At 34.3% G+C, this 25,394-nt stretch overlaps 3 protein-coding genes across 7 annotated transcripts in view; 2 read left to right on the top strand and 1 right to left on the bottom strand.

Moving 5' to 3' along the window:
- Positions 1-8,394: 8,394 nt before the first annotated feature.
- LOC120780623 (putative nuclease HARBI1) lies at positions 8,395-9,572 on the top strand. The gene is made up of 2 exons (XM_040112884.1): positions 8,395-8,809; positions 8,866-9,572. Exons 1-2 carry the CDS (start codon positions 8,737-8,739, stop codon positions 9,444-9,446), a joined length of 654 nt encoding a protein of 217 aa, XP_039968818.1. The 5' UTR covers positions 8,395-8,736; the 3' UTR covers positions 9,447-9,572.
- A 572-nt stretch (positions 9,573-10,144) lies between these two features.
- LOC120780572 lies at positions 10,145-18,216 on the bottom strand. 3 transcript variants are annotated; one of them, XM_040112835.1, is made up of 3 exons: positions 18,151-18,216; positions 10,593-10,749; positions 10,145-10,533 (listed from the first exon to the last, which is right to left on the bottom strand). In XM_040112835.1, exons 2-3 carry the CDS (start codon positions 10,685-10,687, stop codon positions 10,185-10,187), a joined length of 444 nt encoding a protein of 147 aa, XP_039968769.1. In that variant the 5' UTR covers positions 10,688-10,749; positions 18,151-18,216; the 3' UTR covers positions 10,145-10,184. The 3 variants fall into 3 exon arrangements, with proteins under 3 accessions (XP_039968769.1, XP_039968767.1, XP_039968768.1); XM_040112833.1 differs by lacking the exon at positions 18,151-18,216 and adding an exon at positions 10,850-10,927; XM_040112834.1 differs by lacking the exon at positions 18,151-18,216 and adding an exon at positions 10,850-10,925 and having other exon boundaries at positions 10,593-10,772.
- Positions 18,217-24,438: 6,222 nt separating this feature from the next.
- Positions 24,439-25,394, top strand: part of LOC120780268 — a 59,191-nt gene continuing 58,235 nt past the window's right edge. For all 3 annotated transcript variants that reach the window (XM_040112532.1, XM_040112534.1, XM_040112533.1), the window contains exons 1-3: positions 24,439-24,563; positions 24,625-24,725; positions 24,780-25,080. In XM_040112532.1, the coding sequence (XP_039968466.1) occupies positions 24,531-24,563; positions 24,625-24,725; positions 24,780-25,080 (435 nt within the window). In that variant the 5' untranslated portion in view covers positions 24,439-24,530. The remainder of the gene's footprint in view (positions 24,564-24,624; positions 24,726-24,779; positions 25,081-25,394) is intronic.

Raw genomic sequence — 25,394 nt, 5'->3', positions numbered from 1 at the left:
TAAAATTTTTTCCTTCCTACAGTTACCGTGATGCGTGATAAAGGTTTTGACACGCTATTCCAACCGCATTTAATAAACGTTGAAGAACAAGGCATCATTGGGTCAGTGTTTAACACGAGACAAACGGGCGATATCAATATATGTATGACTGTAATTGTACATGCATATCGTGCGTGTGTGGATAAATTAGCGGAAAGTTGTTGCAAATGATAATATGTAATAGAAAAAAATAAAAAAATTTCAAATTTACAGAAATCTAAAATTCATCTTGAAAGTCCCTTTCAACGAAAATATATGGTCTTTATCGAGGGCGTTGTTTTGGCTGAAATGGCAAAGGATAGCGATGTTGGATGTTATCTATTAATAACTTTGAAAATGAATACTAACAACCCGTATTTATAAAATTAATAATTCCTCAACCACTATGTATACTTATATGTATACATATGTATATATGTATATGGTATTAAATACTTTCATTAGGTTAAGTTAGTTAGTTTTGTACACAATATACTGAATTTGTTAGAAGTAACAAATGGGTAACAAATGTATATTTTATGGGTAACACCTACGTAGGTAGTTTAACGTATACAGAAGTGAACAATAACAAGTCACTTACACGTTCGCTAACAAATAGCCGTCTTGCATGGTTTTGTTTGGTTAGCAAAAATGCTAAGATAACGAAACAAAATGCTACGGGTAGCAAACAAAAGATTTTGCATACAATTTTTTAACAATGAAATCCATCTTGACCACCGTAGATAACATAATCGAATCATTAGCGTTAGCATATCATGTTAAATATTGTAGTCCTCTTTATAACAATTAGGTACTTATATAGTAAAGTATTATAGTTAACGTATTTTTTTTTAATTTAATGTAGATACTTTATCAAATACAAGAAAAATTTCATTCTTTTTATCCATTTTTGATATTTGCGAATTTCGAAAAAAAATTCTCAAGCCGGATCCATTCATTATTATTTTCATATTTAAATTACTTTAAACTAATAGCTCTAAATTAATTAGTTTAAAATATTATTGTTAAATTAGCTTACATACATACATATGTACAAGTATGTGTCTTAGGGCGGGTCGATTTAAAAATCGCCCATTGATCTATGGAAATCATATTCTAGGGATCAAAATAAGAAGCTGTGCCGAAGGAACCATCCTCTAAAACGAATTTTGATGTCCCCCAATTTGGGTCGAACTTTTGGGTAGGGGCAAATTTTTAAAAATCCCACTTTGACCCATTTAGAGTGCTCCAATCGAGTCCAAATGTATGACCAACCCCACTAACTTTGGACGGCCGATCCACCCATGCCAGTGGCACACCCCCTGGAACTCCCCTGGGGGGTTCCCCATACAATCATTTCAAAAAATCACCATTTTTGGCCTTTACATGAAAAAATCAGCTAAATGGCTATGTTTTCTCTTTGTTTTTATTTATTTATTTAGAATAATATCTATTTTTTCTCTTAAGACATTTATTTAGTCAGAACATATGTAAATGAAAAAATTAATTTAAGTGAGTTATAGAAAAGAAACTAAAAAAAATTGTTTGAAGTCTTTTTTACTTTCAAGTCTGGGCAATTTCGCACGGCTCTCTAATGCCGTCGCCATAACAGCCTCTACATTTTCCGGTATAACCCGTTTGGAAACGCTAGCTAGCAATTGAACATGTCGTTCCGTTCCTTGTATGTGTGATGGAATTTTTAGATCATTAAACGGTGGATCATCTTGATTTCAATATTCTTTCAATGTATTATTTTTTTCTGGAGCAGGAGGCATATATTGCAACTAAATTTTCTGAAAGCCGTCCACCACCTAAAAATATATAATAATAAAATAATTAAAAATGGTTGACAATTATAATAAATGAGTGATAGCAATAACTTACCGGAAGAGTTTCACAAGTTTCGATTTGACGGCTCAGTTTTCCGGTTGCCGATCTTGGTCCAGTGCTGGTTGATTTATCCAAAGCTTCAAACAAATGCCGAAACGGAAGTTCGTTGAAGTGTAGAAGGCAAACAAACCAATGCAATGGTCTTTTTTACAGCAATTCGAGTCGTCGTATAATTCCACCGTGTGGGCCAGTGTTTGTTGGCTCACCGTCAGTGCAATTAATGTTTCCAGTGATATATTTTAATCGTTGGAAAAACCATTTAATTTGGTTGTTTTGTATTCAGCGGTTTCATGTTCCAGTCTTACGTAACCAATCAATTCAGAATTGGGTTCTCTCAAAATAACAAGATGAGGTTCTTTTACCATCCTAGTATGATACTTCTCATCAATTTTATCTGTCGTTAAAGTATCATCTTTTCTGCCATCGAATGAAAACGCTAACAAATTGGTATCATCTAACCGTTTGCGAAGCACTTCTTGTCTGCGAACTTTCGATTTATCCATGATGAGAGGTTTCCCATGCTTATCTTTAATTTTAAAATCTTGCCAAAGATCGGTTCCCAATGCTGATGCTACTCTGTCAGGCACACCAAATCTGTCACATACCAAGGCAAAGTTAAAACAATCGTATCTCTCTGTGTATTGTGAACTTGTGCTTCTATCCATATCTTCCTAAACCGGTGGCGGTGCGTATGTTGAATCATCGGGATCTTGGTATGTAGGCATTTATGACATAGACGTTGCTCCTTGCTCTTCAGTTTCCATCATAAATGCATTAATTGTTAGTCTTTTCTGATTATGTTGATCGTGCATGAACTCTTTGAGGCGTTCGGGAACCCAGCCGCATGCACATGGAGCTGCCTTCAAATCGCATTTACATGTTCCAACGTAAAAAATTGTTTCCAGAGATTTTACATACTCTGTAAATTGTTGGGTGGTGTTTCTTCTCTTGATTTGCTCTTGATACTTGTCAAGCAATTTATTCAATTTATTACATACACTTTTTTTCAGCACTATTTCCATACCAAGTTTTTCCCAAATTCCAATCAACTTATCTTGTACTTGAATAGTGAATGATTTATGGGAAAACTTTTTTTGTTCTGTTTTAGCACGTTCGCATAAGTAAAAATAATATCTCAAGATATCCAGATGGGTTGGTAAATTAAGATCAGTCAAATCAGTAGACACACCAAAAACATTAACATCATGCTTGGGTATATGACTCATTGGGTTTTCGATAGTTGTTGATGTAGTTGCTTCATCTTGCGGTGTAGAGGATGGTGGATTCATTGTAAACTTTTTGATTTGGAATGGTCACTTCACTTATTATTTTTTTGAAATACCATAGTGGTTATTGCTTTAGTTCTCCTCACTTTCAGAGATAATAAGAATGAAATGGTAATTTCAATTCTATTTCAAAATTTGCCCCTACCCAAAAGTTCGACCCAAATTGGGGGACATCAGAATTCGTTTCAGAGGGATGGGAAGCCGCCAGAAACGATTATTTTACATTTGGCTCAAGCAGCTCACGACTTCCGGTTTTAGACCAAGTATCCTCTGGGTAGCTTAAGAACATATGTTCGAAGGCGAGCTAAAGTGAGAAGGCGAAATATCACCGCCGTCCAAGAAATGCGATGGACGGGACAAGGACAGAGACGAGTAGGTCCTTGTGACATTTACTACACTGGCCATATAAAGGAGCGCAAGTTTGGTGTTGGATTCGTGGTGGGAGAGAAACGCCGTCGCCGAGTACTACCGTACCGAGTAACGTCTAGCCACAATCCGCATCAAAGCGAGGTTCTGCAACATATCGCTGATTTGCGCCCACGCCCCGACGGAAGAGAAGGACGATGTGACTAAAGATGTCTTTTATGAGTGATTGGAGCACTTATGAGAGATGCCCCCGCCACGATGTCAAAATCGTGCTTGGCGACTTTAACGCCAGGGTGGGTAAAGAAGGTATCTTTGGCACTACGGTCGGTACATTCAGCCTCCACGACGAAACATCCCCAAATGGGTTGAGGCTGATCGACTTCGCCGGGGCCGAAATAAGGTTATCTGTAGTACTAGATTTCAGCACAAAAAAAATCATCAAGCTACCTGCCTGTCTCCGGATCGAAAAACTACCAACCAGATCGATCATTTTGTGATAGGCGGAAGACACGTCTCCAGTGTTTTAGATGTGCGTGCGCTCCGAGGTCCTAATATGTTGCAGCCAAGATTGATGGTATCCACATCGGCTTTCAAAACTCACAGTAAACGAGCACATGTACTTCAATAGAAAAGGCTACCATAGTATCAAAGCTATGATAGTAAGTTACTATTATAATATATTTCTTGAATATACATGTACATATGTATATTTGTTAAATTTTGTATTGTCAGATATGTGAACACACTTACAAAATTTTGGCTATTAACTGTCAATACGGTGGTGCAGCCCACGACTCATTTGTTTGGAAACACTCGGACCAGAGGGGCCAAGTAAATGCATTTTATAACTTCGTAACTAAATGCATTTTGACCATCACGTAGGAGGTTTACAGAGAACGTCTATCATAGAGCAGGTTCACGTTTCAAATATCGTAACTTTTCGAAGGGGTACTCGGCAGAGATGGAGGAGTCTCACCACAGACCAATTATGAGCTTGTTTCAACACGAAAATAACAGAATTGAGCATTTTCAGTGTTGAGTGGGAAAAATAATGCTAATTCCAATGTAAACAAATTTACTCCTACAGATACGTTTATTTTCTATGCGCAATCGACTCGGCATATAATTTATACATATATGATCCGTATATAAGTATTTGGCATCAAAGCATATACTTAGTACATAAGTATGTACATATGTACATACATATGTTACAATTTGCCTATGTATTTCATGATGATTCCATAAAATCATTAAAAATATATAATAGAGTAAGGTATGTATTATTACCCAAGTAATTAATATAAATAGATTTATGGTGATTAGTTTTAAATTTACACATTTACATTAAAAGTTCTTAAAAGATCAAGCGGTCGCACATGTGCTCATATGTATATAATATATGTATGCGTGCATGTAAACAAATATGACAGACCATACGCATAATGTTTGTAAATTTGCCGAGCTGGCAGTAGTGAAACACTTCCATCTCGACCGAGTTAGCGAAAAATATTTTTACGTTCTTCGCGCCGTGAACCAGGAATAAAGGGATGTTAAACTTATTCCAGTGTGATAGCGCCTCAAAATTAGTGTTTTTTATAACATTTTCCATTATGGCCAGATTGAACAAAATAACAATTTTTGGGCATTTATCAACCCAATACCCAACATTTAGTACGATTAAAAATTACTAAATAGTGGTTATTTATTATATGGAGGAACTATTTAAATCTTTTTAAAGAATATTACAACAACTGCCTTTTGTCCTTTCAATACCCAATAATAGGCTTTAAGCTTGTTAGCTCTCAATCATTAAATGTTTTTAATAATTTTCCATTGAAAATAAAACTATGATGCTTCAAATTACAAAACGTTTCATCAAATATCTTTAAATTTCAGAAATTATTTAATTTTCATTGTTTTACATTTTTTATAAGTGGTCTTGAACGATGCAACAAATCCCTCCGTTTACATATTTTTTGGTAAGATTTCAATCTGGTCGTCCCTCTTTTTCAATTGCTAAACGTCAAAACCTACTGAACTCGATTAGCTGTCAAAGTTCAGTAGGTTTTGACGTTTAGCAATTGTTCTCTCACTTCCAGTGAGAGAGGAGTTGGACATCTCTTTATCTCTGCCGTGAACATTCTCTATGATAGACGTTCTCTGAGGTTTAGCTAGGGATGGTAAACTCGATTCCGATTCTACTCGAGAATCGAGTTTTCTCGTAAAATAATCGATTTGTCGGAATCGATCTTCAGTAGTTGAAGTCGATTAAGAATCGATTTATGACATTCGACTTTACTATTAATTAAGTGACTAGTTTCAAGTTATACATAGTACATACGAGCACAAGAAAACTCGCGATTCTTAATTCTTGACGATAAATTTATTAAAATGGCGCCTAGAGCTGTATGGACTTACTTTAAAAAAATAAACAACGGGTCGAATGTCCAGTGTCACCAATGTGGAAAGCAATTAAAATATAATAATAGTACGTCTAGCTTAATCAAGCATCTCGAAAAATCACATAAACTTTCCTTAACTGCTTCTAATCCTAATCAAAATCGCACATTGAGTGAAAAAGAGAGTGACGATGAAATAATAAATGTCTCACAACCTAAAAAGGTAAATATATAGGTTTATATTTATAACCTTCAAATCTATACTGTTTTTCTTGTATTTTTCTTTATGTATATTTAAATGCCAGTTATTGTAATATCATTTAATTTATAGACCAAAAAATATAATTGTTTTTAATTATTTTTGTGTTCTATTTAATCGATTTGAATTATTCATTCAATTCATGCCTTGTGATTTAATAAATAAATTTTTGTTTTTTTAATTTAAAATCGATTAAAATCGAAAGAATCGATTCTTGCGCTCGATTAATCAATTCTTAAAATCGAAAAATATATAAAAATAATCGGAATCGAGAATTGATTCTGTAAACAATCTTTCCATCCCTAGGTTTAGTTCAGATTAAAGTTTCACACTGACATGGGGTCCAGGCCTACGATGCTTCCTCCTCTTGAAATGGAAAACTCTATTGTAAGTGTAGCAATATTCATTATACGAAAATTTCGAATGTGTAAGAGTGAGACGCACATATTGACAATGAATCCGTTAAAAATTGCCGCAAAAACCAAATTATTGGAAGAAGAAGTATTAAATATTTTTGAAATATTATTGAAATTTAAGCAGCTGCACATATTTTCTCGATAAATCTTATAACTCGCATTAGCAATCATTAACAATTGGGAAATTGCGATCAACACAAATCCGCCACCAATAGTAACAAATTCACAGGCTAATCGTGGATCCTACGAATACCATGCACCAATTCGACATATGTTAATAGATTTACAGTGGGCATTCGGAACCCTGGCGAAAAGGTCGCGTAGAATTTGGGTGAACCTGCTATATCTGCTATATCTAATTGCAGATAGAAATTCTTGCAGTTACATGAAATGTGCGTCGCTTAGCCAATAACAATGCATTAGTAGTGCCTTTGCCAGAATACAATCCAACAACACCATGCTTGCAAGATTATGTTAATTGTTCGTTTAATGGCCATGTATAAACAAACAGTTTTCCAGTCACTTCAATCCAGAATGGGTGAACACTTTGAACAACAATGGACCAACTTTTTGTACAGCAATTGCAATTGCGGTAAGTGTAATGTTCCCGAAAATTGTTGTAACATATTTCCAAGTGTTAAACTCTAGTTATGCATTCTTGACTCAACTCAGCTTCGAAAAAGGTGACTTGTGAAACGTAACTGCAATTATACTAAACACAGCGCGTAGAAATCAGCTGTTTTTGAATGTTGAGAGAGCACACAAATGTGAAACTTTACTTGATATGTGAAGCTTGTGAAAATTTAATCAATATTAAAACAAATTGTTTTGCTGAATATATTAACTTTAATAATGGATAGTGATTTATTCCATGAACTATTATATTTAAATATTCTTCGCCTTCAAAGAAGAAAAGTATTAAGAAGACGTAAACGCCGCTGGTCCGTTCATCCAGCAAATCGGGATAGAAACCCAAATGGTTTCTTCTGGAAGAACTTTTTAAAATTAAAAGAAGACGACCAAAAACTATTTGCTTTAACACGGATAAATCGGCCAGTATACAACCTTCTTTTAAATATCATTAGTCCGTTTTTAAAAAAACCAAAACAACAAATTGGCGTCGAGGAGAGAGTGGTTATAACTTTCTTCTTCTTCTTAATTGGCGTAGACACCGCTTACTTACTCGGCGACGGAGTCTCTGTCCCACCACGAATCCCACACCAAACTTGCGCTCCTTTATATGGCCACTGTAGTAAATGTCATAAGGACCTACTCGTCTCTGTCCTTGTCCCGTCCATCGCATTTCTTGGACGGCGGTGATATCAGCCTTTATTTTCACGAGGACATCAACCAGCTGGGCAGCGGCACCAATTAAGGGACCGGACATTTCAGGTGCATGCCCTGATATCGTTGTCCTTATTTCGTTTGCCATGGTCGTCATCAAAAGAGGGGTTTCTCATCCGAGGCTGTTTGTCGTTTTTCATTGGGGTAGGCTTTTTACGTGGCGGGTCCCAAACCCAGCGCACAACCCTATGCAGGGGATGTTTCGCCTTCTCACTTTAGCTCACCTTCGAACGGATGTTCTTAGGCTACCCAGAGGATACTTGGTCAAAGACCGGAAGTCGTGAGCTGCTTGAGTCATATGTAAAAGAATCGTTTCTGGGCACTCCCAAGTGAATGGCGATCAGAGAACTTTCCTCACTTGCGTGGACTTCTACACATGACCCCATCCTCCTTTAATGTAAGTAAAACAATCCTTGAAGTACATATATTCATTTAATTGTATTCTCATTTATTTTTGAGGTACCTCGCTTATGGAACACCTTTTGAGATCATAGCCTCGATGCATAAATTAGGGAAAACAACAGTGCGGAATATCGTACTTGAAACGTGTGAAATATTTTGGTTACACCTGTGCCCGATATACCTTAGCGAGCCAACTACCGCACAATATAAAGACATTGCTGCAGATTTTTTTAAAACTGTGGAATATACCCAACTGTGTCGGAGCAATTGACGGGAAGCATATAGCTATTATTCGTCCACAAAATTCAGGCTCGTTATTTTATAACTATAAAAAGTTTTATAGTATAGTTTTAATGGCATCCTGCGATGCTAGGTATACGTTCACCTCTGCCAGCATTGGTAGCTATGGCGGACAAAGTGACGGAGGTATTTTAAAAGATTTGCAATATTTCAATATTTACTTATTTTTATTTTATTTCAAGGTGTCTTTCAGCAAACTAAATTTGGTCAAGCACTCTTGGAAAACAAATTCCCACTACCACCAAGAGCTCCATTATGGAATGAATCCTCAACAGATTTTCCACATTTTTTTGTGGCCGACGGAGCGTTTCCATTGAAGGAAAACTTAATGCGACCTTACCCCGGTGCACAGCTGCCACGAGACAAAGCAATTTTCAATTACCGGTTATCCCGAGCTCGTAGAGTAATCGAAAATAGCTTTGGTATTTTAACAGCTCGATGGCGTGTTCTACGAAAGCTAATAGACTTTAGCCCAAAGAACTGCGAAAAAATTGTGTTAACCTGCTTGGTTCTTCACAATTTTGTAATGTTGAATGACCATGATCGTTGGTATTGTCCAGATACATTTGTAGACACAGACACCGCAGACCATGGAATATTGGAGGGAGAATGGCGTGAAGATTTAGAGAGTGTTGGAGGTGCATTACATCCAATATGTACAACTCGACGCAATGCATCTAGTTTCGCATTCCGAGTAAGGGATTTTTTGGCAGATTATTTTATAAATCAGGGAGCGGTTTCATTTCAAGAAGATCGTATTTAGTGTATAGCAATGTTTGTGTATTTCATGCATTTGAAATATATATGTACATATTTTTATGTATAAAATTGTAATCTAAGTACCTTTATACTATACTTTTTGTTACGTTAACTTTTTTGTGATATTTTATTAAACCATGGATATATCTATAAATATTGTTTTATTTACTGAAAAAGATGGTAATTATCTGTATTAGGAAGATTACACAGGCATATGGCAAATGAATTCTGTAAAGTAATGCTTCTAACGAAAACATATATATTTTATTTACCGACAATAAATCATGATTATGACGGTATGTAATTAGTAAATAAGGCATAGGCCGTATAATCACAAGTACATACTTTAGGCAAAATAGGATAAGTTTTCCCTATCAAAACGCTATCATTCTTTAAAAATATTTGGTGAATGTTTTTTGCAACTACACAATGACAACAACCTTCCAATCATTAATCACTACCAACATAACCACATAGCACACAATAAATAAAAGACATACAAAATTAAAGAGTTATAAAAACAAATTATTTTATTTTTTCAAAAACATTCTTAAAACCCTTTTGAACATTTTTAAAACTATTTAAAAAAAAATTAATGTTTTGAAAATTTTAAAACTATTTTTGAAAAATGAGATACATTGTTGTTTCTTATGTCTAGGTAACAAGCGTTTTAAACATTTTTACATATTAATTCAATATATGTATAAAACAACAAACAAATGATTTTAAAATAAAAAAAAAATTATTCGGGTTCCGATTTAATAGCAAATAACGAATTTGTTAAAACTTGTATTGCTTTCATTTGCTTTACCTCGCTCATACCGTTCATGATAGAGGTCAACATAACACCAAACGACCTCACCGCCTCGCTGCAATTGCTCCTCTCTGCACACATGCTTTTGTATAGCTCGCACGCTTCTTTGAAACAGCTGTCGTCATCGCTGTTTGTTTTCTTGACTCTTTTCCGGATCGGAGTTGAAGACGACAACTCCGAAGGTGACGATAAAATAGTCGGAGAACTTTCAAAACTAAATGGCTCCAACAGCTCCTGCGAATACATATCTTCTAAAATGTTTGTGGTGCAGCGATTTCTGTAAAACGGAAATAAATATTTAATACGTATAAAATATTAAAAAAAAGATTAACTTACTGTCTGGGCTGTATATATAGTTTTAAAAAGCTCATATTATCGAACAATGGCCAGGTTTCGGTGTTACTCGCCCCACTTCCTGATGGTGACTCCATTTTCCTTACGTCCCTACTGAATCTCTCCCTTAGAGTCAGCCACCTCTTCGAACATTGCTCATCTGTAAAATATACCCAAGATAAACTATTAAATTCTATCTATATATATACATATATACAAAATATATTAAAATCTAATAAATAATAATAACAATTAATTACCAGTAGCACCTAGCTCCTTTGCCACGCTTACCCACGCAGCCTTCTTCTTGCTCGGCACCCGGTAGCCTACGCAGGCCTTGTTATACAAAAATTTCACGCGCACGCACTTCTTCTATTAATTTTTCATCATTCATTGTGATTATTTCGATTATTTATTTCTGGCAAATTAAATTTAGAAAATTAAAAGAGACGATTAAAATGAAATGAAGCGTGCTATGTAAAAAAGCGAGGGAAAGAACCGAGCTGACACTCTCTGAAATGTCAAAATAAAGGGAGAGAGCAAAGATGCCACTCTCTGAAATGTCAACGTAACATGAAATTCTAAATTCAACAGATTTTCAATTCAAGTCAAGCGTTCGGTAATCAAATACATGCAAGGCTCATTAAACAGATCTTTTATGTGACAGTTCTCAAGTCTAGCTAGGTCAAGTCAAGCATGCATAACTGGAGCTTTAGTCTTTAGTTCATCATCGCGGAGGCTTTAAAGACATTAATAGGTATGAATAGCGCACATAGTCAGGGGTCGAATCGTAACATCCGTGCGTCAATCGTTTGAGGCGATTGGCATTATGACATACGATAGCAAACGGATCGTAATGTGTTTTCAATTCACAACAGTTTTTAAATTCCACATTGCTTTGGATCGTATTTTTAGGTCACAATAGATGTGGAACTGTCAAAACTGTTACAAAATATTCAATAAATTTGTTAGTTTAGATATCAATGGCTTAATATCAAGATGGATCCGAGTTTGTTTTTTTATTTGAGCTCTAGTGAAAGTGATGGGGATGAAAAAATAGTGCGGAGACAACTAAGAGATCTGAGCAATCCTTTGGCACTGCCGAATACAGCGTAGGTATATAAAAAATAAATGATGAAACCTCATTAACGAAGTTTGCTTTGCAGATTTTTAAAACGATTTCGTCTAACTAAAGAGACTTTTGAATATGTCCTAAATAATATATGTTTAACGCAATCTGACGTCAGAGCAGTGCCTCCAGTGCTACAATTGGCAACCACGCTCTCACATTTGGCTACCGGTGGATACCAGCACAGTGTAGGCAGAGACTATTTGATTGGGATTTGTCAAAGCACTGTTTCGAAGCTGACATCCCATGCGCTTAAAGAAATGGAAACGAAGTTGTGCTCACAGTTTATACGGTTTTTACCAGAGGATTCCCTTACGTGTAAAGAGTAGTTTGTGCAGCAATATAAAATTCCTGGAGGCAAATATACACTTTACTAAAATAGTAATATTACTAAATATAAAGAATTTTTAGTTATTGGGTGCGTTGATGGTACCCACATCGGCTTTCAAAACTCACAGTAAACGAGCACATGTACTTCAATAGAAAAGGCTACCATAGTATCAAAGCTATGATAGTAAGTTACTATTATAATATATTTCTTGAATATACATGTACATATGTATATTTGTAAAATTTTGTATTGTCAGATATGTGATCACACCTACAAAATTTTGGCTATTAATTGTCAATACGGTGGTGCAGCCCACGACTCATTTGTTTGGAAACACTCGGACCAGAGAAGAGTTTAGGAAGAACGATTTCAGCACAACAGGAATGAAAATTCATGGCTTTTAGGTATATTTTCTTTTTGTTCGTTTGACCACATTGATTTAATTTATATTTTAACAGGGGATTCTGGCTACCTATTGGAACCATGGTGCATAACTCCTTACAGAAACGCTTCGGATGGTGCAAGTGAAGCTATGTTCAATGAAATTCATTCCAAGGCAAGATGTATCGTCAAACGAACCATCGGAATTTAAAATAAATTATGATCCTCCGAATTGCGATTCTGATCAAACAATGGATATCGACACCGAGGCAGCGAACCGCCTCACCGCAATCGGCCAATCAATAAGAGATCAAATAAAGTACTCTTTAATAAATTGAAGTTGAAATTGTCTATGTCTTTACCCGTGTAAATATTTTTATTTTTTATTGTCAACTAAAATACAAAAATTTTGTTAATATAAATAATTTTTTTAAATTCTTAATGAGATATTCCATTCATTGGTTTCTTATTTATGTTCTTTATTACTAAAAATTAAAAAAAAACATAAAATTTAAAAAAATTCGCTCACGTTTCTATAAATTTGTCTATTACGATTGGTAATTTGCGTTCGAACGACGATTCGAACGAACGGATACGTTTATATACTCGTTCCCGTATGTCATCATGCCAGACTACGATAGAAGCGTTACGAACACGTATGTCATAATACGAAATACAGGCTTTTACGTGACGAGTGATAAGTTCACGGATGTAACGATTCGACCACAGGACATTGCCGCGAGTACGTTAACGGAATGGGTGTAAAAAGTGAGCCATTTACCAATGCCTGAAGGTGATAAGACAAAACTTGATGAAATTTACAATAAAGTGGGAGAATGTAAGTTAACAATTTAAAGTTAAAAACAATTTTAAATTAGTTAATATTTAAATTACGTTTTTTTATTTCACACGTATACGTAAGTATTATTTAAAGTCGCGGGCGAATTTCTCAACATTGAGGGTACTGGACTTTATCTACTTCAAAACAAGATAAACCATAGTTGTGTACCGAACGCTCATTCGACATTTACTTATTCAAACGTCATAGTTATGTTGAAAGCGGTAGCACCTATACAAGTTGGTGAAGAAATTTGCATATCTTACTTGCGTTTGTGAGAGTTGGAGTGTATCTAATAGTAAGTATTAGTAATTATAGTATTTATTTTTAAAATTGAATGTAGATGCATTAACAAATACAAACAAAAAATAGTTTAATTATTTCTATTTATTTTATATATTTGCAAATTTCGGAGGAAAAATCTCAAGTCGGACCCAATAACTAATTTTATTAGATTTAAATTACTAAATAGTAATTGTTTTAAATTAAGTAATTTAAAATGTTATTGTTTATTTAGCTTACATTCGTAAAAATTAAGAATTAGTGAATTAATGTAGTTAGTATTGTAAATTATACGAAGTATAATTTTTCTATCAAAAAAATAATGTCAATATAGTAAATACCATACATAAATGTTCCAACAAAATTTCAGTTTAAAAGAAAATTCTGTTTGTAATAAGATATAAATTGTAATATTTAAAAGCTTATCCTAAATAGTTATTAGAAATTTGAAAAAAAAGGAATGAAAACTTGTAAACTTCCATAAATTTTCAAAGAATTTAATAAAATGAAGTAAAATAAAAATTTCAATTGTTTTATTTATAAGAAAGATGACTGTTACGATAAGCAGTGTTAACCAATGAATAACGAAACAAATGACCCATAGCAAGTGTCGCGATGGCCATTGCACCAGTTTCCAGTGACCAATGAATAACCAAACAATGACCTTTGGACCAGTTTTCTGTAACTCATGGGTGACCATAACAATATTCTTTTACATATGGCTGAAGCCGGCTTCCGGTTTTTGACCAAGTATCCTCTGGGTAGTCTATGCACATCCGTTTGAAAGCGAGCTAAATTGAGAAGGCGAAACATTCCCTACACAGGGTTATGCGCCACGTAAAAAAGATACCCAATGAAAATTGGTAAACAGCCTCGGATAAGAGACCCCCTTTTGATGACCACAGCAAACGAGGATTATGATTTGAGGGCATGCACCTGGAATACCCGGTCCCTTAATTAGGAATGTGCCGCTGTTTAGCTGTTTGATATTCCCGTAAGGAGCGAGTCAAACTCCCTACGTACAGCTGCATACGTAAACATTGGTTTTCGGAAAATGAAAAGAACAGCTGGCTGGTGTCGTGTCGCAGCGGAGAGAAAACAGCCTGCCTACCTCGCAACGTTACGATCGACCACAACACGTGCGGGATGGGATAGATACCGAGAGTTAAAGAGGAAATCGAGACGCATATTCAGATAGAAAAAGAAAGAGGCCGAAATGCATGAGTATGAAGAGTTTGACAAGCTGGCCGACTTCTATGAAAAATACGGCGGCGAACAGAAGGTTTCAAGACCAGAGCATACTCTTGCAGAATCCCCAAAGGTGATCTAGTGACCGATGCCCAAAGCCTACTAAAGGTATGGAGGGAGAACTTCTCCCGCCTGCTGAATGGCAGTGCAAGTATAACGCCAGGAGAAGGCGAACCCAATTCCTCAATCGATGACGATGGAGCAGACGTTTCATTACCCGACCATGAAGAAGTTCGAACAGCAATTACCCGTCTGAAGAACAACAAAGCGGGGGGGCCGATGGATTGCAGGCTGAGCAGTCTCCGAGCCGTTCGATACTAAACGAGGTTTCAGACAAGGCGACTCCCTATCGTGCGACTTCTTCAATCTGTTTCTGGAGAAAATAATTCGAGCTGCAGAACTTAATCTTAACTTAATCAGTTACAATCTTTTATAGGAGTGTACAGCTGCTAGTGTATGCCGATGATATTGATATCACCCTAGTTCAGCTTACTCCAGACTAGACAAGGAAACAAAGCAAATGGGTCTGGCAGTGAACGAGGCAAGACGAAATATCTCTTGTCATCAAAAAACAGTCGTCGCACTCGCGGCTTGCCTCTCACCACTGTTGATGGTCACAACTTTGAAGTCGTATATAATTCCGTCTATCTTGCAACCAGTGTAAACACTACCAATAATGACAGCCTGGATATCCAACAGAGGATATCTCTTGCCAACAGGTGCTACTTCGGACTGAGTAGCCAAACGAGAAGTAAAGTCCTCTCTCAACGAATAAAAACCAAACTGTATAAGTCACTCATAATTCCCGTCCTGACAACATCTGATGAGTCGACGTTGCGAGTTTACGACAGAAAAGCTCTGCGAAAGAATATCGCATTCGATGGAACGATGAGCTGTATGAGATATACGACGACATTGACTTAGTTCAGCGAATTAAAAGACAACAGCTACGCTAGCGAGGTCATGTTGTCCGAATGGACGATAACACTCCAGCTCTGAAAGTATTCGACGCAGTACCTGCCCGGTTAAGCATATAAAGAGTAAAAACCCCCACTCCATTGGATCAGGTGGAGAAGGACCTGGCTTCGCTTGGAATCTCCAATTGGTGCCACGTAGTGAAAAGAAGAAACGACAGGAGCGCTGTTGTTAACTCGGCTAAAATCGCGTAAGCGGTGTCTACGCCAGTAAAGAAGAAGAAGAACAACAAAAATAACCTAACAACAAAGGCAATAATTACTGATAACCTATCGATGACCAGTTTCTTAACTACATCTTACCCGTCTTCTAGGAGAATGCATGCTAACGAATAATCAGTGTTACTATATCTAATATTGTGCAAAAGAAATAAAGAAAACAAATAACACCCCAATAGAAGGATATAAATAACACATTATTATTTTAGACGTTAAATTTATCTCTACATTAGGGACCCTCGGCCTCGCTTTAAAAAATTGATTTTGGCTAATCGAACATCGGAATTAATCAAGATAAAGGAAATTATGAAATATTTTACGTTTCTCATCGGATAATAATGAATTTTGTTTTTACGTTATAATCTTTTTATTATTTATTTTTAATTCGTCTACAAATTATGGTGGCACTTATTTTTCCATGGCACAATTCCGATTAAAATATATATATCGTTATAGGTATCTCAAACGATTAGTTTACGAGATATTCGACTTAACTTCGAAGTTTAAAAATTCCCAAAATCCGAACATTTCAACAAGCAATTTCACTACATTTAACACACTTAGGCAAATATGTATGAGCAACTCGCTGAAATTTCTCTTTTTCGCTATAATTTCTTTCTTTATTTAGCAATCTTAGTTCTAATGAAAACAAGTGTCTATAAATTATATTTCAAATTAAAATGATTATAAACAATCTTTCTATGCATATGAATATTTGCTTATTTAAATTTAATAAACAACTAAGTAATATTAAATAATAATATAACGTAATAAAATACTTAGAGTTTTAAAGGAGTACTACACGAAAGTAATTCAGTCACCCAGGGTATTGCCTCGACCAGGGTTAAGCGTGGCCGAAGGCCGCAGTCACCTCGATATGATATAAATTTTATAATATTTTCATATAGTTTTATTTATTTGTGTATATTAAATATATATCACATATTATACATATGCATACATACATGTGTATAAAGAAAGTGTTCACAACTCAATTATAGCTTGAAAAATGTCGGAAAGTATTTCTTATTATAGTTAGTATAGAAAAAATAATCACCCGGGAATACAAACAAAGAAAAATCGTTGAAAATCCTACATTTTGGTGTTTAAGATGTAGAAACACTTGTTTTCTTCATGACTCTAAACAATCTAACCTTTTCAACAATGAGTGTGCTAATTGATTTTTAAATTAATAAATATAGCTAAACTATAACTAAATAAAAGTGAACTATGAACTTATTTTAAAGCTTGGACTGTATATTTAAATATACAAAGTGAAAAATGTGAAAAAAATTAGCGAAACATTGTGAAATACTAAGTGTTATTAACACAAAAGTTGGAATTTTTAATCGGGAATATTTTAAAAATTTAAGTGCTATCAACTTTTTTTTCCATATTCCTCCTCTGGAGAAGCTCCCCTAACCGTACATTCTGCATTTATATGGAAATTCGTGTCTTTTACTCGACCGCCAAAGCAATCGGAAGCGTGCTTTTCCATGTTTGCATCCATTGTAAGATTAAATAGATTTCAATGAAATTTAAATATGAATGAAACCCATGTTTATTTTCGTGCAATGACACATAAAAAAATAATTGCAACCCTGTGCTAGCTGTTATTTTACTTAAATACATATTTTGAAGTAAAACTGTTGAGGAAGGTAAATTTTAAATAGATTTTATAATTTCTGTTTAAACTATAAAAGATTGTTACAGTTTTTTAATGCAGAAGGTGCGCCGATTCACATCAGCCATGCACAATGGTCATTTGCAATAAATTGACCGAATCCATTTTCTAATTGTATGAATAATTGGATTTCAACTAAAGTTTAATATGGAATTAAAGTTATTTATATATATATGTTATATTTTTAAATAGTTAGAAACGAATAAGTGAACTGTTAGTGGATATAAAAGTTAAAAATTTAAGTATAAAATTAATCATAAATCGGAGAAACACGAGTTTTAAATAATTGAATTTTTGAACTTTAAATGAAAATATCTCAAAAACCATATATATATATATATATATATATATATATATTTTTTCTTGATCTGTATTACTTCCTCCATCCCTACATACCCATTTTAACCCCGAAATCGGGTGATTTATTTATATTCTAAAATTTACCGTTAAATTGTTTAACTCTATCCGTACATACCTATTTTAACTGCAGAAATTTATCCGAATTTTAACCCGAAATCGGGGGATGCTATTCTAAAATGTACCCGTTGAATTTTTGAACTCTAGAGAATTTTCTCTATCCGTACATAACTTTTTTAACTGCAGAAAATTATCCGACACAGGACCGTGCAAGACGAAGGTAACAGATTGCACAAACACATTGAAACACTTTCAGCTGTTCACTAACACTGTTACATTTTCTGGAATTTTCAAATGAATGGGAGAATACGTAAGTAAGATAGAGAGAAACTATCGACATTCTAAACATATTTTAATATTAACTTGCTAGAATATAGAGACGAATGCCCAATTTTTCAAGAAGAAGAAAACGAAAACGCTCTAATTTTTTTTATATAGAGTAAACGAAAAAGCTTAACAACGAGAAAAAGGTAAGCATTGTGAATTGAATGTCGTGTGTGTAATTAAAACTTTTAATATTACAGAAATCATTTGGAGCATCTGGATGCGTATAACAAAGACGCATCATGCAATTAGCCGCATCACCGGTGGAGGACGAGCATTACGTGGAGCTCGCTATTATTTTAAGTAAATATTTGATTATTTTGATGCTATTATTAAATAAAGCGAAATAATTAAAAAAAACTGAATTTCATTTAAAAGAATTGTGTTTTCTAGAAGTAACAAATAATCTTGTTACTGCTTATTCCTACTAACATGTTTATATGTTATAGGTAACAAACTGTTAACCACAATCAAAACACTAACAGAAATTCGGGTAACAAATACTTTTTGTTATCCATAACACATAGGTAAGCTATGCGCTAACAAAAGAATTTGTTACCCGTAACATACTGTGGAGAGATTTGCTAACATATGTGTGAATTCTGTTAAAACAAGGCAGCATGCGATATTTGCTATTGGTTAGAGCGGGATAACCATTGAACATTAAATAGCTATGTGTTACTTTTTTGCCACTCTCTGAACAAAAGTAACAAATATTTTAACGTATGTAAAAGTGAACAATAACAAGTCGCTTACACGTTTGCTAACAGCTACCCGCAGAGATAAAGAGATCTTTAACTGCTCTCTCACTGGAAGTGAAAGAGCAATTGCTAAACGTCAAAACCACCTAAACTTTGACAGTTCATCGAGTTCAGGAGGTTTTGACGTTTAGCAATTGGAAACGAGCGATGGCCAGATTGAAATCCCGCCAAATTAATATTCGAATGGAGACATTTTTCATTTTTTTGTCTCCATTTGTAACGGCCATTAGTTCGAAGAATAGCGAAAGCAAAACAGCACATAATTTGGAAGATGTGAGTATATTTTAACTTTTATTAAATAAATTTGCATTTATTTAATACTTTTTTATTTTATTTTATTTTACAGATAAAATGCCGAAAACAACCAGCAGTTGGAGGAAATGTGTTGCTGGCTGCAGCGAGGGAGGGAGAATATTCAGTTTTCCGAACAGTGGAACGGATCTCGAACGGTGAGTAAAAAACGCTAAATAGTGCAAAAAGTGTTTGTGACTTTTACTTTCCATGAAATAAGTGTTTCAATTGTGCAAGTAAAATAGATTGGATAATGAAATTGAAATTCCGGGTATTTTTAAGTGTGATATGCTGAACAAGTAGATCGCGACAGACTGCAAGCGACATCTGTCAAATATTAAAATGCACACGTTCTTATGGACACAGTTATGTAGTCGTGCAGCTGCCTCAATAACTATGTCTTTAAGAACGTGTGTATTTTAATATTTGACAAATGTCGCTTGCAGTCTGTCGCGCTCTACGTATTAAGAGCTTAATTGTCAATTTGTTTCCATTACCGTTAATTAACTAAATAAATTATTTTAAAGTAACGATTTATCTTTGAATATTTATGATATTTATAAAAAAAAATCGTACTTTAAAATATTCATTAAATATGCACTTTTTACACTATTATTATTATTATACACATTTTATGATTACATATAACATTTCGTATTTTCTTTTAATAGGCGTAAATGTTGGCTCAAACGTTTAGGTGTTTTTGAAGATCAAAATGAAAAAACACCTAAACATATTTTTGCGTGTGAGCGGCATTTTTCTGAAGAAATGCGTAACGCAAAAAAATTGCGTCCGAGAGCCGTTCCGGATATAAATTTAATTATTGAGCCAATGTTTAACGCCCCAAATTCTTTTTTTGAAAACCCTATTGAAATGGGCGTTGAAGATTTTTTTCCCCAAATGGAAGAATCTGCCTCAAATGCAAACGGTGCATCGAGGCAGCTGCTTCCTCTTTTAGAAAGGGAAGACCGCGGGAATATTTTAGAGCCTCTGCCACTTCTTGAGGACGAACTACTAAATAGTAATGAAAAAGCCGCGCAAACATGTAGGGGTCTGACAGCAGGGACAGATAGGAAAAAAAAATTGAGGGAAGAGAATAGGATTTTAAAAATAAAATTAGATGAAAAAGAACAGGAGAATAGGAGTTTAAAAGCTCAGTTGGTCCAAATGGCAACTGAATTAGAAAGATGTAGGGAAATGTTAAGAAGTAGTTCATTTAGGGAAAAGTCAGATCCTCTTGAGATAGTTTGCAGCAAAGTTCCTCCTCAGTTAGGTGCTTGTATTAGAAGTAGTTTTGTTAATAGTAATCGCCAAAGTCAAGGTCGGCGATATGATAGTTTTCTTAAAACTTTAGCTTTGGGTGTATTTTTTTTGTCGCCAATCGCTTACCGCTACCTAAAGCACCAACTTAGTTTTCCCTCGGAAATTACGTTACATAATTTTGTCGCAGATTGGCCTCGTTTCCCAGGTTGCACCCAAAGCAGTATAAAGTCTTTACAAATTAGGAGTAAGGGATTTTCTTTCGAACAAAAGTTCATATCAGTTTCTTGTGATGAAATGTCACTGAAATGTCATCTGCAGTATGATAGGAAATTTGATAGGGTGATAGGTCTGGAAGATTATGGCGATGAAAATCGCACATCTAGAATAGCCACAACTGCAATGACCATAATGGTGCAAGGTATAGGTGGGGAACCTTGGTCCCACCCGTTAGCTTATTTCTTTATTAGAGGCTCATGTAAAGGGGATGTCCTCAAGAAATATATTCTTGAAGCCATTACCCAACTTCAAAATATAGGGCTAGTTCCTTGCCATTTTGTTTGTGACCAGGGTACCAATTTTCAAAATTTAGCCAATTTGCTAGGTGTTTCAATGTCACGGACTTTTTTCAATGTTAATGGTAAGGAAATATGTTTTTTTTACGATAGCCCCCATTTATTAAAATGTAGTCGAAACTGCTTACAAAATTTGAAAAATAAAGTCGATTTTAAAAATAGTCGCGTATGTTGGTCAGATATAGTCCATTTTTATAAACAGGACTCTAAGTCGAGTTATCGGTGTGCGCATAAATTAACCGATGCTCATATATACCCCAATACATTTCAAAAAATGAAAGTTAAATTCGCGTCTCAAGTGTTAAGTAATACGGTCGCTTCAGGTATGCTTTCTCTTTACAGCTCGGGAGCCTTAAGCTCAAATAGTATGAGTTTTATTAATACCGCGGATTTCGTTTCTTTTTTTAATAAATTATTCGATATCTTTAATAGTAGTTTCACTGAGCCCATTGTATCCACTAAAAAAGTTTTTATAAGTTCCCCGGAGCAAAACCAGTTTTCAGATGAGGCAGAAAAAGTTTTAAAAACAATTCGGGTCGTAGATGAGTTAGGAAACAACACAACAAATAATTTCAATTTTATTAAGGGGTGGTTAATTAATATTAGTAGTTTAAGACGATTGTGCCGATTGCTGTTACACTCAGGATTTCCTTACCTAAAGACAAGATGACTATGTCAGGACAGCTTAGAGCATTTTTTGGTCAGATTTGAAGCAGAGGAGGTACAAGAGTTACACCTTTCATGTTCTCTACTTTATTTAGGAAGTCGTGGGGTTTACGTTACGTAAATATCGTAACAAAAAGTAACTGTGAGCTGCCTTTAGAACCCGAAGCCACAGTTATTTCAGAACATAGCCATAATGTTCTTCTTAATGTGTGCAATGATTCCGTTTTAAGTGACCTTTCTTGGCAGGATTTCCAGGGTTTACCACGGCCCGAACACTCCATTGTTAGATCCATTACTTTAGATAGTAGTTTAGAAATTAACTTTTTAAAGGAAAATGCTTTTAATTATTTTTGCGGCTACCTTTATTTGAAAATTTTAAAATGCACATGCCTCCTGCCATTACCTTATTTAGGAGATGAAATTCTTCTGATGAATTCATCTTCATACACCAAAACCAGATCGATAAATGCAACTTAGTGAAGCCGCCTCAAGAATTTGTTGCATTTATTAATAATTTAGAAACAAAATTTGTTGAGGAATTTGACAGAAATTGTCATAAAATAGGATTAGGAGAAATTCTTTTTACTAAATTAAAAGATATTAGGCCCTTCTTGTGTTGTGAAGACTGTGACCCAAAGGTAGTTATTGCTCTATTTATTAGAATTAGAATTTATTTTGTGACTAAATTTTTAAATAAAGATTTATCTCTACCCAATTTTAAGAATAAAATTTTGTGTGTTTCTCATTTGTAATTTTTATCTTCCTTTTTTAGTGGTTGCAATGAGCTAAATATTTTATACTAAAATAATATTTTTTAAGCAGATTCGCATTAAGAGACTCTAAAGTTAGAACGATAAAGAATAGAAAGTTTTTAATTACAAATTAGAATTTGGGGCTTAAATATTGGCATTTGTATATATAGTACGTTTATTTTTATAGTTTTAAGTATCATACTCGTATAGTATTATTATGTGATATCAAGTGATATTGTTTTTGTTACTTTTTTATACTTTTATACTCGTATATGAATTGTTATCGTTATGTTTTTTCATTTTTATGTAAATAAATTTTTAATGGGTGATATAGGCCTACTGGGGAACCGAGCACCCAAAAATAACTTCGGTAACGCGCCATTTTGCATACCTCATAGGTGGTGTGGAAAATGCGAATTGGGTGTTTTACATATTTAAAATGCCCAAAAAATAGCTTTTTTCTGATCTGGCCACAATGGAAAATGTTATAAAAAACGCTTATTTTGAGGCGCTCTCACACTGGAATAAGTTTAACATCCCCTTATTCCTGGCTACCCGTCTTGTAGGGGATGTCACACCACTGTGAACACATCGAGCGAAACGAGAAGAATCTGAGCATCAAAAGTTTCCTCGTCTGAATGCGGTCCGAGTTGTTTTTTTGGAAGTGTGCACATTAGTTTATCTTTCGGGGCATCTGGACAGGCAAAAAATTATGGGACAATAACTGTCAAATCTATTGCTATTGCCATTGCCAAATCTGTATGTGGGCATTTGTTATTATAACAAAATAATTTGCGAAAAGGTGTCGTGAAGGTAGGTTCAACCTGATGTGGCACATGTTTTCAGTTCTTGAACTGTTTAAATCTTTTATGTGGGAAAAAAAGGAGAAAGATACTTTTTTTTACAAATGTATTTCAGGGAAAAATAAAAATTCATATTTTTAAACTACTATATAATAATTTTGGCATTAATTTTATATACCAATTAAAATAATAAATTTAAAATGAGCAATGATATTTTGATTTATGCTTGAATAAGTTTATTAAATTTAAGACTTCGCTCATTCCGAACCCATTTTGCATGATTTGAGCTGTTTAAATTTTTATATAGATAAAAAAAATTTATGTGGAAAATAAAAAATAAATAAATAAACTCTTTTCTACAAATGTAATTCTTGAAAAAAAAAAAGATTTCATATTTTTTGACTATGGTAATTGTAGCATAAATTTTATATATTATTTAAAATAACTAATTTAATGTGAGCAGTGATATTTTGATTTATGCTTGTATAAGTTTATTAAATTTAAGATCGGCAATCCACTTTGTATAATTTTTCCGCAAATTAACAATATTAAACCAAATATAAATTTTTTGAAAAAATATATTCAATTATTTAGAAAATGTACTTTATTTTTATAATTTCACACAATCGTCTTAATAATCACTCTACTTAACTTAATATTACCGAAATGAAACTGCCGTCGGTATGTGAAAAGGGGATGCGTTTCGTTTTCGAAATTTTGATAGAAATGAAAACATATTTGTCAAACTGCTGAAGTGACAGTTTATTGCTTTCAATATATGGCATACTAATTAGTATTCCATATATTGTATTCCATAAGCAATATGGAGTCTCCGCAGGCAATACAGACAGGAATACAGTTAGTAACAATAAATTGTTGCCTGTGGAGATGCCCCGTTAGTATCTTGCTATTGGTTCAACGTCTATCACTTTGGGAAGTCAGCGGGAAATTTAAATTTTTATTTACTGGTAAAACATTCAATCAAAAATCTTTGCGAAACGACAAAATGGATTTGGAGAAAAGAGAAAGGCGAAGCTCAGTGAGAAAAGATTTAAAATATTAATTTTATGTAAATGGCACTATGAAAAGATTTGTTTTAGCTCAAGCACGGTGATTCAGTTGGAATTAAAAGATTGGGCGGTGATGTTGATCGTGTTAAACCAAAGCGCCGTATAAGCTTTTGTGGTAGAAAGTCTGTGAGGTATTTGTTTTTGTCAATCTTATTTAATTTAGAAAATAATAAGATCCATTTCAGAGAATTTCACGCCGAAGAAAAACCTAAAAGTTGGAATAACTCATATGAAATTTCAGATCACCTTAATATATCGGGAAATAGTTCATTAGGTGGCAAGAGTACGATGATAATTGGAAGTTCAAGTACTGATCATAAGGAAAATGTAACAAATGTTGAAAGTAATATTAGTGTATCCAAAAATTGTCATCAAATAAGAAATCGGAGTAAAGTTTTAAGACAAACTAACCCGGAGATATCAAACGGTGCGAAAAAGGACTTTATTAATTATGGAAAAAATCTAAACTGTGGAAACAAAAATGAGGTAAATGTTGTTTTTAAAATGTTCTTTATATTAAAGCCAGTACTCAAAAATTAAAATAAGTATAGTTATTATAAATAATACGGTAAACTTCAACTATTTATATATTTGCTTGAAATAAGCACTTAATTTTTCACACAAATTTCACTACGTGCACATAAGTGTTTCGTGTTGTCAAATAATACGTGTTACCATACAAGTAAGAGTGGGAGCAAGCTATGCTGCCTGTTTGAGTTCATGGGGACCGTGGGGGTCCTCTGTTGGCCACTGTTGTTGTTTTAACAGAATATCTAATCCCCGTTAGGGTGGTAAGGGTC

This window comes from Bactrocera tryoni, unplaced genomic scaffold (assembly GCF_016617805.1).
Source record: "Bactrocera tryoni isolate S06 unplaced genomic scaffold, CSIRO_BtryS06_freeze2 scaffold_25, whole genome shotgun sequence".
NCBI lineage: Eukaryota > Metazoa > Arthropoda > Insecta > Diptera > Tephritidae > Bactrocera > Bactrocera tryoni.
Note: the sequence above shows the minus strand (reverse complement) of the source record. Positions and strands in the feature narration are given on the sequence as shown.

What these genes read in the sequence shown, in the direction of transcription:
- LOC120780623 (XM_040112884.1), top strand. Translation starts at nt 8,737, where the DNA reads ATGGCATCCTGCGATGCTAGGTATACGTTCACCTCTGCCAGCATTGGT. An exon ending in TGGCGGACAAAGTGACGGAG is followed by an intron (nt 8,810 to 8,865) that starts GTATTTTAAAAG and finishes TTTTATTTCAAG; the next exon opens with GTGTCTTTCAGCAAACTAAA.
- LOC120780572 (XM_040112835.1), bottom strand. Translation starts at nt 10,687, where the DNA reads ATGGAGTCACCATCAGGAAGTGGGGCGAGTAACACCGAAACCTGGCCA. An exon ending in CTATATATACAGCCCAGACA is followed by an intron (nt 10,534 to 10,592) that starts GTAAGTTAATCT and finishes TCCGTTTTACAG; the next exon opens with AAATCGCTGCACCACAAACA.